At 56.3% G+C, this 11,374-nt stretch overlaps 1 protein-coding gene across 16 annotated transcripts in view; it reads left to right on the plus strand.

Moving 5' to 3' along the window:
- The window catches only part of CCDC13 (coiled-coil domain containing 13), a 63,872-nt gene extending 52,624 nt beyond the window's left edge, over positions 1–11,248 (plus strand). For 12 of the 16 annotated variants that reach the window (XM_023620650.2, XM_070237912.1, XM_070237913.1 and 9 more), the window contains 11 exons: positions 3,581–3,699; positions 4,090–4,157; positions 4,704–4,817; positions 4,948–5,142; positions 5,508–5,717; positions 6,171–6,342; positions 6,809–6,953; positions 7,058–7,093; positions 10,077–10,278; positions 10,680–10,821; positions 11,019–11,248. In XM_023620650.2, coding sequence (XP_023476418.2) covers positions 3,581–3,699; positions 4,090–4,157; positions 4,704–4,817; positions 4,948–5,142; positions 5,508–5,717; positions 6,171–6,342; positions 6,809–6,953; positions 7,058–7,093; positions 10,077–10,278; positions 10,680–10,821; positions 11,019–11,143 — 1,528 coding nt within the window. In that variant the 3' untranslated portion in view covers positions 11,144–11,248. Of the gene's footprint in view, positions 1–660; positions 1,873–2,890; positions 3,087–3,580; positions 3,700–4,089; positions 4,158–4,703; positions 4,818–4,947; positions 5,143–5,507; positions 5,718–6,170; positions 6,343–6,808; positions 6,954–7,057; positions 7,094–10,076; positions 10,279–10,679; positions 10,822–11,018 lie in introns of those variants that run through there. The other 4 variants (XM_023620664.2, XM_023620667.2, XR_002800672.2 and 1 more) reach the window with 4 other exon arrangements.
- Positions 11,249–11,374: the final 126 nt, after the last annotated feature.

The raw sequence follows: 11,374 nt of genomic DNA on the forward strand, positions 1-11,374 counted from the left end.
GAGTCCTGCCTCTCTGGGCCTCTGGAGTGAGGTTGTCTCTGCCTCTCTAACAGCCTCTCTATGAGCAATTCAGTGAGCAAGGTCCTTGTCATGGAGTGAGTCGTCGAATCCCCCCAAGAACCCAAAGAGGTCAGGGCTGGCAGTGTGCCCATTTAGAAATGAGGGTCTGAGGCTCAGAGAAGTGAATCACACCAGCGAGGCAGAGCTCAGGCTCAAGTCAGTTGGCTGAACCTGTGCTCTTAACCATGGAACCAAAGCACCCCTTCAGCTTCCCTGGGCCATTCTCTTCAGGAGGGCGCCAACTGGATGGCCGGCCCAGGCTCGTGTCGGCCTGCACCAGGTGTGGTTGGGCTGAGTTCTCGCCCCTGCAGGGCGATCAGCTTATGGGGCTGACCCAACTACTTAACCTCCCTGTGCGTCAGTTTCCTTTTCTATCAATTGGGGATAATGGTAAAACCTTCCCTCTGTATTGTGGTGACATTAAAGAGTTAACCATTCTACAGTAGTCCCCTCTTATCTATGATTTCGCTTTCTGAGATTTTCCACAGTCAACCATGGTCTGAAAATACTAACTGGAAAATTCCAGAAATAAACAATACGTAAGTTTTCAATTGCCCATCATTCTGAGTAGCATGATGAAATCTCACGCCGTGCCGCTCCACCTGCCCAGGATGTGAATCAGCCTTTTGTCCAGCATATCCATGCCGTATACACTACCTGCTCGGTAGTCACTTAGTAACCATCTCAGTTATCAGATCCACTGTGGTGGTATCACAGTGCTTGTGTTCCCTTATTTTGCTTAATAATGACCCCAAAGTACAAGAGTCATGATGCTGGCAATTCGGATATGACAAAGAGAAGCTGTAAAGTGCTTCCTTTAAATGAAAAGGTGAAAGTTCTTGACTTAATAGGGAAGAAAATAAAATCATATGCTGAGTTTGCAAAGCTCTATGGTATCTTTTATTAGTATAAACAGTCGTCCCCCCTTACCTGCAGGGGAGACCCCCAGGGGATGCCTGAAACCACAGATAGTACCAAACCCTGTAAATACTGTTTTTTCCTATACATACATACATACCTGTGATAAAGTTTAATTTGTAAACTAGGCACAGTAAGAGATTAACAGTGACTAGTAATAAAATAGAACAATTATAACAATATAGTGTAATAAAAGTTACAATCCCACTAGGCAAGTTAGTCATCCCCCGGGCACCAATAGGCCAGCCAGGACTCCCAGCATGATGAAATGAAGCAGGGCAGGGAGCTAGATGGTCTGCCCTGGGACAGCCCTCAGGAGTTCACATGTAAAGGTGAGGGCTGGAGTTCATATAACCGAGCATGAAAGTGTGTGCATGTGTGTGAGTGTGTATGAGTGTGCGTCTGTGCAGCAGACGCAAGGCTCACAAGCCTGGAGAGGCCAGTGGGGACTACCCGGAAGGCTTCCTGGAAGAGGGGAGTCCTGGCCAGGAGTGAGATGAAGCCACAGGCTCTACGGACCAGGGGAGGCTGGCTGAAGTGAGGCCCAGGTGTCCCTGTCTGAGTCTATGCCACAGGCTACCCCTTCCCCGCCCCCCCCCACCCCCCCACGATCCTCCCTGCAGCTCCCTGTGGCCAGCAGCTCTGCAGCGCTCGGCTCTGCTCCACTTTGCTCAGCTCCACTCCAGGAAGGCCACCTCCTCCCTGCCCTCCTCCTCCCCCTCCTCCTGCTGTCACCACTTACCACTCAAAGCCTCGAGGGGGTGGGGACCCCAGGGCTGGACACAACCCACCGTGGCCCCAGAGCCCAGCTCGTCAGACGAACGCAAGGTCGGACGCAGGACCTCGGAGCCCTGAGGTGGGCAGTGTGCCAGGGTCCCTCACAGCCTCTTCAAGGTCAGTGCCAGCTGGGGATGCAGCCAGTCTGGGGTCCTTGAGACCTGTGGAGCCCACCCTAGGTCTCTCATTCCAGACCTCAGGCCCTAAAGTGAGATTTACTCCAGGTGTACCTGAGGCAAGCAGGACCAGGGGGCAGGGGGCACCCCTGTGCCCACAGGCTGGCCCAGGTCTGGGGGTCTATCAGGAGAGGTCCCAGGCGGGGGGCCAGCCCTGGCCCTGTTCACTGAGGCCTCACTGGGGACACCCTGCACCGGCCATGGGGAGCTAAAATTGGAAAGTGGCGAGTGGGAGGCAGCTGACAAAGCTATTTCGCGGGCTCTTCACTGTGCTCCGGTTTCATGCTCCTGCTCCATTAACCCGATCCTCAGGGCCTCCCTACCCCCTGATGAGGAGGTGCTGATGAGGAGGTGCCTCAGCCCTTAGGCCCACAGTGCATTAGTCAGGCCCCACAGCCCCCTGACTTGGGCAGGGGCAGCGGACGCTCTTCTCTTATCTGAGACTTCAGAGGGGCTCACAGAGAACACCTGATCCTGTCGCAGGATCACTGTGTGACCTTGACGTGTCCCTGAACCTCTCTGGTCCATGATCCCTCCATCTGTGCAGTGGGGAGAATGCTGACTGTGGAGGACCGGGACATCTGGTTGTAGGGCTGGTGAGGGGGATCTAGGGTGGGAGACAGGGCCATGCCAGCCACTTCTCGTCCCAGCCCAGCCCAAGAGGGTGCCTGGACATGTTTCTCTCTTCAATTTGGGCCCAGAGTCTGCACCCATGGGGCCCTTGGGAAGGCCCCAGGCCAGGCTGGAGCAGGACAGGAAGGGCATAGGTGTTAGCTGAGGTCCCATGGATGGCCCAGCAGGACTTCTGGGAATGAGCTAGGCCCTGGCAGGAGGAGTGGCTAGGCTCACCCTGAGCCTGATACAGATCAGCACCTTGGACAGCATCCAGCACCTTCCCTGGTGCCCACTGGGCCCTGCCTGGCCCCAACCCGCTACCCCAGGGCACCTCCTCAAATAGCACAGTCTCCGGCCAGCATCCAGGGCCTGAATACACAGAGCACTAAGAGAGTGGGCCGGTGTGGCCACGGACACAGGCAGGGACCAGGGATGTGGCAGGCTGGGGCTCAGAGACTGGTTGGGGCCAGTGAGAAACTAGAGGCTGAATGAAAGGGATAGGCTTGGTGCTGGGGGCAGGACCTAGGGAAGTCACTGGAGGTAAAGACAGCTCAGGAGGGGTGTGGAAATCAAGGAAGGGGGCATGGAGGGCGTGGGGCTTGGTCAGGAGTTGAGGGAGGCTTACTGAGGGGGGTGGGGACCCTGAGGGCCAAAAACGTGATTCAGGTGATGCAGATAGGGTTTCTCCACATGAAGCTCATCAGAGGTATTGGCAGGAGCAGTTTGAGCAGAGGGTGGGGACCAGTCCCCCCAAAAGTCATGGAGGAGTAAATGAAGTTGAGGAAGGCAGGCTGAGTGAAGATTATGTTTTCAAGAGCCTTCAGTGGCAAAGTCAGGAGCTAGAGCAGCAAATAGGATGGAGCACCAGATGTTCGGGGCTTGGGAGGAGTAGGGGACAGGAGGGAGGGGAAATGATGGCAGGAGAGAAAGTCTCTCTTCAGAATGGGGTCCTCACCACCTTAGTAGGGGACCATGAAGTGGGACTAGGCAGGGCTCGGGGGCAGCAGTGCCCTCACCCAATCTGTCTCCCCCAGCCCCATCCAGGCTATGGGCATCAAGACAGCGTTACCTGCAGCGGAGCTGGGCCTATACTCCCTGGTGCTGAGTGGGGCCCTGGCCTATGCTGGCCGGGGCCTCCTCGAGGCTTCACAAGGTAACAGCTGGGCCCTGGGGCAGTAGAATTGGGACCCATCTTCCCCTGTGGACCACAGGGTTCAAACCAGCAAGGCCAGAAATTTAGCGGCTCCAGACCCAGGGTATTCCCTAGGCCCTGGGGGGTGGGCTGAGCCAGATGCAGAAACAGGGAGACATAGATGCAGAGGCACTGACAGGGACCTGGACACAGAGCGACAGAGAGCCACACTCAGCACTCAGGGATACAGTCAAGGACCTGGCCCAAGAACACAGTGAGAAGCAGAGGTAGAGAGAGAGACACAGACTGAGTCTCCTCCCCGCAGGGTGGGGGTCAGCCTTGCTGTAGGGGAAGATGTAGGGGGGTGATGTGAAGGGCTCCCCCTACCCTGAGGCCACACTCTGTTCTCAGATGGGGCCCACAGGAAGGCGTTCCGGGAGTCTGTGCGACCCGGCTGGGAGTACATTGGCCGGAAGATGGTAGGTCCCCCACACCCCAGGTCCCTGACTGGGGTCCATGACCCCTAGCACAGCTCTCCTATCCCAAACCCTTCCCTACTCTCCCCTATTCCAGATGTTCCCCCATAACAAAGGGCTCACAGTGGGGAGGGTTTTTGGCTTTAGGTTCAGCTCCTTCAGTTTCTCTAGTGGCCCTTCCTGTAGCTTCCTGGGGCCACATCAAGCCTGTCCCAGACCCTGCTCATTTAGGAAATAAATGAAAACGTGCTTCAGCAGGGGCTTCCAGCACCATCCCTCCCAGGAATAATGCAAAAATGGTGGAATGTCAGGCAATGTGCTGAGCAGAGGCGGAGCTCTGAGAACAGGGCAGCCCACATGATGTCCCTCATCCTCTCTACCGACCTACCTGGTACTTCCCTCAGAGAGGAAGCCAGGGACCTCCAGCCACTTCTCTCCTCCAATGCATAAGAAGAATATGGGGGCGGGGAAGGTGCTGGGATTCTGACCAGCCCAAGTGCCAGCCCATCCTAGCCCCTGCCCACCTTAACCTGCCTGGGCCTGCCCCAGGACGTGGCTGACTTCGAGTGGGTGATGTGGTTCACCTCCTTCCGCAATGTCATCGTCTTCGCCCTCTCCGGACATGTGCTGTTTGCTAAACTCTGCACGATGGTTGCCCCCCAGGTGAGCTAGACTTGAGTCACCCCGCCTCCCCCTGCCAGCTCCTCCTTGCTACAGAGATTTTGGGGAATCCATCCTGGGGTCCACTTGCATTTGTATGGAAAGGTAAATGCAGCCTTCTCCCTGTCCACAGCTCCGCTCCTGGATGTATGCTGTGTACGGGGCCCTGGCCGTGATGGGCACCATGGGCCCTTGGTACCTGCTGCTGCTGCTTGGCCATTGTGTGGGCCTCTATGTGGCCTCACTCTTGGGCCAGCCCTGGCTCTGTCTCAGCCTCGGCCTGGCCAGCCTTGCCTCTTTCAAGCTGGACCCCCTAATCTCCTGGCAGGTGTGCACTGGGGCAGGGCAGGGGTGGAGGGTGCAGGGATAGGACCTCAAACCTCTCACCTCACCCAGAGTCCTTGCCCCCTAAGTCTCCCCAAGTACTTCCTTCACTCTCCCACCTTCTCCAAGCCTGTGACCGTGGAGTATGCCCTACCCGCAAAGTGGTCACCTCCCCCGCAGCAGGGACCTGTCCCGCTCATTCCCGGCTCTGTCCCAGCACTTACCATGGGTTGGCCCTCAATGGCCAATGCTGACTGGCTCTAGGAGAGAGAAAGGGGCAGGACCAGGCTGGGCCCCTGTGGCAGCTGGGTGGGCTTCCCAGAGATGAGGGGCACCTGGTGAGCTGGTGGCCTGTTCTCTCCCATCCAGAACGGGTTTGTAACAGGCACTTTTGATCTTCAAGAGGTGCTGTTTCAAGGGGGCAGCGGTTTCACAGTGCTACGTTGTACCAGCTTTGCGCTGGAGAGCTGTGCCCACCCTGATCGCCGCTACTCCCTAGCCGACCTGCTCAAGTACAACTTCTACCTGCCTTTCTTCTTCTTCGGGCCCATCATGACCTTTGATCGCTTCCACGCCCAGGTGAGGGGACATCTTGTGGATTCCCAGAGCAGGGCTGGGTCTCGCTCTTCAGACAGGAGTTCCCTTCTCAGATAGGACTCCCAGGGCAGGGTGTGTCTGCATCCTCAGGCATGACTCCAGGATGAAGCCATGACCCCCTGCCTCCTCAGACCCCAGGGTCCGGACACATTTCCCCTTCAGACAGGAATCACAGGATGCAGACTTGTCTCCTCCTTCAGACAGGACTCTCCTGCCACTCAGATGGGCCTCCCAAGACAGGACTGGGCTCCCCTGGAAGGCTGTGAACCCTCTTGAGACACCAGAGTGGCCTGTGTCTCCATCCTTGGGCAGGGCTGTCAGGATGAAGCGGCGTTTCCCTGCATCCTCAGACCCCCAGGCAGTTGATGACTTCCCATTCAGACATAGCTCCTCCGGCAGGGCTTGCCTCCCTCTCAGACACTTGGCCTCCCCCAGGTGAGCCAGGTGGAGCCAGTGAGGTGCGAGGGTGAGCTGTGGCGCATCCGGGCCCAGGCAGGCCTCAGCGTGGTGGCCATCATGGCAGTGGACATCTTCTTTCACTTCTTCTACATCCTCACCATCCCCAGTGACCTCAAGTTCGCCAGCCGCCTCCCGGATAGCGCCCTTGGTGGGTGCGCGCCCGGCCCAGGGCAGGGACAGGGGCTGGGCTGCCGCTCCAGAAAGACGGACCCTCTGCTCCCCTACGGCATCACAGCTGGGGCAGCTGACGCCCTGAGGGGGCACAGTACCCATCCTAGGGTCTGGGAGCGGGGATTTAATCTTTGAAATGCGTGGGACTCCGAGTTAGGTTTGTCTTGTGAGGCCTAGCGGTATCCGAGAGTCCTCCCCACCTCCCTGGGGCCTGGGGCGGATCTCCACCACCGGGGTGGGGTCTCCCTGGGGAGGGAGGGCGGGTCCCAGAAAGCGGGGGGCGGGGTCTCCGTAGAGGCGGTCCTGGCGCATGGACCTCCACCAGGGCTTGCCGAGAGCTTCCGTAGCGGAGGGCACAGCTCAGTGCCTCCCCCGATTGTGGGAGTTCGGGGAGGGGAGGCCGGCGCGACGCCCCCCAGGCAGTGATGGCACCCTGTCCCCAGCTGGCCTAGCCTACTCAAACCTGGTGTACGACTGGGTGAAGGCGGCCGTCCTCTTCGGCGTCGTGAACACCGTGGCGCGCCTGGACCACTTGGACCCGCCCCAGCCTCCCAAGTGCATCACAGCGCTCTACGTCTTCGCGGAAACGTGAGTGCGGGGTACGGGGGACATGCCCATTCCCTTAGCCTCTCCCCCATGGCCCCGGAGCTCTGCTCCTGGCTGTTTCACACCAATCTGCTCTCCTCCCACAGACACTTTGACCGAGGCATCAACGACTGGCTTTGCAAGTGAGTTGGGGTGGGGTGGGAGGATGGTCACAGCCATCCTGCCAAGTATCTGAACAGGGCATTGCCGAGATTGGTCCATGTTTTAAAAGATCACCCCTGGGCCAGAGGAAGTAAGGAGGGGAATGAGCAGCTCATCACAGAGGTCCAGATGAGAGACAGAGAGGTTTGGACTTGGGTGGGGGCCTTGAGGTGAGAGAAATGGTCAGAGTAGAGACACACAGCAGGCAGCCTGGACAGGACTTGGCCCTGGATTGGAGGGTACCAGGGAAGAGTAGGAGATGACTCCCAGATTTCTATCTACAGCCTGGGAGGATGGAGAGGCAGTTTCCAGAGAGGGGTTCAGTTTGAGAAATGTCTGCTTGGAACCTGGGAGACATCCTTGTGGAGGTTCAGGAAGGTGGCTGGGTCTGAGGGTCTGTGGTTCAGAGAAGTCTGAGGACTGATGGAACTCTGAGCATTGTGTGTGGGTGGGTGGTCTTTAGGCCTTGGGAATGGATAAGTCCCAACGAGAAAGAGTAGAGTAAGGAGAGAAGGGATAGCTGGGGCCTGCAAGGGCTCTGGTTGAAGGGAGAAGGAAGAGCTGGCAGAAGGTACTGAAAGGGGTGGTCAGAGGAACAGGAGAAAAGTCAAGACCGTTAATACCCCGGACACTAAGAGAAGACCATCTTGACCTGGTGAGGGCAACTGGGTCAGATGCTGTTGGGTCAAGGAAGCTAGAGACTGAGCGTTAGTGTTGGTGGCATGGAGGTGTCCGGCCCTTCAGTGGAGGGGCAGGGGCAGGCGAAGAGTGAAGGAAGTGAGGAACCACAGGGGAGTTCCTGTGTGGACAACTCCTGGTACTGAGGGAAGACAGAGGAGTGGCTGAAGGGAGAAGTGGGGTGTTTTAAAGATGAGAAATAATAGGACATGCTTGACTGCTGAGGGGAATTATTCAATAGAGCGGAAGAGGTTGGTAAGGCACGATAGGAGGGTGATTAATGGAGTGAGGGCCCTGAGGAGGGAGGAGGAGATGGAACTAGTGCCAGGCAGAGGCTTGGCTTCAGGACAGGGAAAAGAAAGAGAAGTAAGTGTGGATGCAGAAGGATGGCAGGTTAGTGTAGAAAGGTGAGGGATTCCACCTGAAGGCTCAGTTTTCTCCATGAAGTAGGAGGCAAGGTCATCAGCTGAGAGATGCAGGGTTGGGGGCATGGAGAGAGGCAGCATCTGTGTGCCTCCTTCCCTCCTGCCTAGATCCCCCCACACTCACGCATACTTGGCAAGGGGAGGTAAGGGTGGAGTAGCCACTGCAGAGCAGACAGAAGAAGCTGACTAGAGAAACCTTGGCGTTAGAGACCAGGTGGAGTTGGAGGTAGTGGATTTATGGACTCTAATATGTGAAGGTGTGAGATTTTCCCCATTAGGGCTTAGCTTCTTGGGTGTAGGTGAGGAAAAAGTGGGTGACTAGGCTCTCCCAGATGAGTGAGAAGGAAGAAGTGAGGGATAGGGTGTTTTAGGTTATTTATAATGATGACTCATTGAATATAAGCCTGTTAAGGAGTGTGGCGAAGATAGGAGGGATCACAAGATGAGGAGGGCGGGTGTCAGTGACATTGAAGAACTGGAGCTGGAGGGCCAGGTCAGGAGGGGCTGGGTGAAGAATGGTAATTAGAAAGGAGGGAAATTTTAAGTGGTGACAAAGTTGGGATGTGGCCATGGTGGTGAGTGGGTGGCTGAGGTGGAGTGGAGAAGAACCCATTGGAAATGAGGATGTCAGGTGATAGAGAGGCCAATGAGTCTTCCACTGAATTTATTTAACAAGTATTTATTGAGCACCTACTGTGTGCCAGGCACTGTTCTAGGCACTGGCGATACAGCAGTGAACACGGCAAAGCCCCTGAACTCATGGAACTTACAGTCTAGTGGGGAGAAACAGACTATAAACAGGTAAACACATCCATAAGATAATTTTAGACGGTGGTAAGCATTATGAAGAAAATAAAACAGGGCAATGGGATAGAAGCTGGACACAGGATAGAAGCTTCTGTACTTGGGGTTTGGGCAGGCCTCTGTGAGGTGATATTTAACTGAGACTTGAGTGATAAGGAAATCTGGGGAGGAGAATTCCAGGTAGAGGGAACACGTGCAAAGGCCTTGAGCAGGAGCCAGCTGTGTGTATGCGAGGGCAAGAATGGTGGGTGATGAGGTCAGAGATGGAGGCAGAAACCAGACGATGTGGGATCTTCTAGCCAAAGTAAGGAGGTTGAGTTTATTCTAATTGTATCAGGAAGCTATTGGGGCAGGGTTTAATTGTGGAAGTGTTGGGATCCGAGTTACACTCTTAGAAGATGCCACTAGCTGCTGTGCAGAGAAAAGATGGTAGCGGGGCAAAGGCAGAAGCAGGAAGCCAACTTAAAAGGCTCTTGCAATAATCTGTGTGAGAGGAGATGAGCACCTGGACCAGGGTGGTGGTAGTGGAGGTGGTGAGCAGTGGTCAGGACTGAGTGGAGCCCATCGAATTTGCTGGCTTGGATGTGGGTGGAGAGGGGAATTGGGAGGCCAAGGTGGCGCCAAGGCTTCTGGCCTGCAACTGAATGGACGGTAGTGTCATTAACTGAGATGGGGATGGAGCAGGTTTGGGCAGGGATGGTGGCATCAGTCATTCAAGTGAGATGTCTGGTAACAGTTGAATATATGATTCAGGAGAGAGTAGGCTAAAGTCACAGACTTGGGGCTCACCAGCATAGAGACAGTATTCAAAATCTTGGGTCTGGATGAGATGACTTGAGGATTGAATCAACAAAGCTAGAGAAGATATGAAGCTCGAGGCTGAGCCCTCCACATTTTGACACTGGGTAGAGGAGGAGCAGCCACCTGAGGTCAGCAATGTTGAATGTGCCCAGGATGATGGCGTTGCGGAGGGCCGCCCCTGTTGTGTATCCTTTGCCCATCTCCCTCCTGCCCTTTCCCACACTGCCACCGGCCCCTTCTCCTGCCTTTCCCGCAGGTACGTGTATGACCACATTGGAGGGGAGCACTCCGAGGTGATCCCAGAGCTGGGGGCCACTGTGGCCACCTTTTCCATCACCACTCTGTGGCTCGGGCCTTGTGGTATCGTCTACCTGTGGTCATTCCTTAACTGCTTTGGCCTCAACTTTGAGCTCTGGGTGCAGAAACTGGCAAAATTGGGGCCCCTAGCACAAATTGAGGTGAGCAGGGAAGGTCTGGCACTGGGGTTGGCTGGGTCACTGGATAGGGTGGCACTACTGCTCTCTGGAGTCTTCCAGCCACACTTGGCCCCCAGTCCAGAACTTTCTCACCACTACCCTCCTGGTTGTCAGGGCAGTGGCTCCCACTGTGGGTAAATGGCCCTCCCTAACTTCTGTGTGGTGTGGGGCACCCAGGCCTGGCTGTATTGGTCAAGCCCTGCCCTCTCTCCAGACCTCAGTTTCCCCATCTTTAACAATGAGGGAGAGCTGACCTGGGACTCTCAGAGACACAGGCGTATCTCCAGGACCTGGATGGCCATGTGGGCAGGGCCTCTGAACAACCACATCTTCTTTCCCCTGGGCCTCTTGCCTCACTGTCAATGTTTTCCTGGACCCGGCAGGCCTCCCTGTCGGAGCAGACATCCCGCAGGGTCCGGGCTGTCTTTGGGGCCATGAACTTCTGGGCCATCATCATGTACAACCTAGTAAGTCTGAACAGCCTCGAGTTCACAGACCTGGTCGCCCGGCGCCTGCTACTCACAGGTGAGGGACAGGGGTGTGGGGATACAGAATGTGCCAGGCATCAGCCTTGAGGACTGTGACCTTCTAAAATGCCCTCACCTACCCCAATTCCCCAGGGACTCAACAGGGAGGGCCAGTTAAGTGGGGAGAGGCATGGGAAGAGAAGAGTCACTGAGGGGATGCTGCTCCCAGGCACTGATGACCTCGTTCCCACACAGGGTTTCCCCAGACCACGCTGGCTGTCCTGTTTGTCACCTACTGTGGTGTCCAGCTGGTGAAGGAGCGAGAGCGAACCCTGGCGCTGGAGGAGGAGCAGAAGCAGGACAAAGAGAAGCTGGAGTAGGTGGGAGGGGGAGGGGAGACGGGCTCTGCTCAGCTATTCCTGGGCCCAGGCCCAGGCCAGGCCAGATGGGGCCTGACTGATAGAATAAAAGACTTTTCTACCACAGTTTGGCTGTTCCCTGACCTTTCCCCCAGTAGTCTCCTGGCTCCTTGTCCATGCTGGATGAGGAGCTGGAGGTTCTGGGCCTCAGGGAGGGGCGTCAAGCTCTTGGCACACAAAGAGTGTGGAGGA

Source organism: Equus caballus, chromosome 16 (genome assembly GCF_041296265.1).
Source record: "Equus caballus isolate H_3958 breed thoroughbred chromosome 16, TB-T2T, whole genome shotgun sequence".
NCBI classification, from domain to species: Eukaryota; Metazoa; Chordata; class Mammalia; order Perissodactyla; family Equidae; genus Equus; species Equus caballus.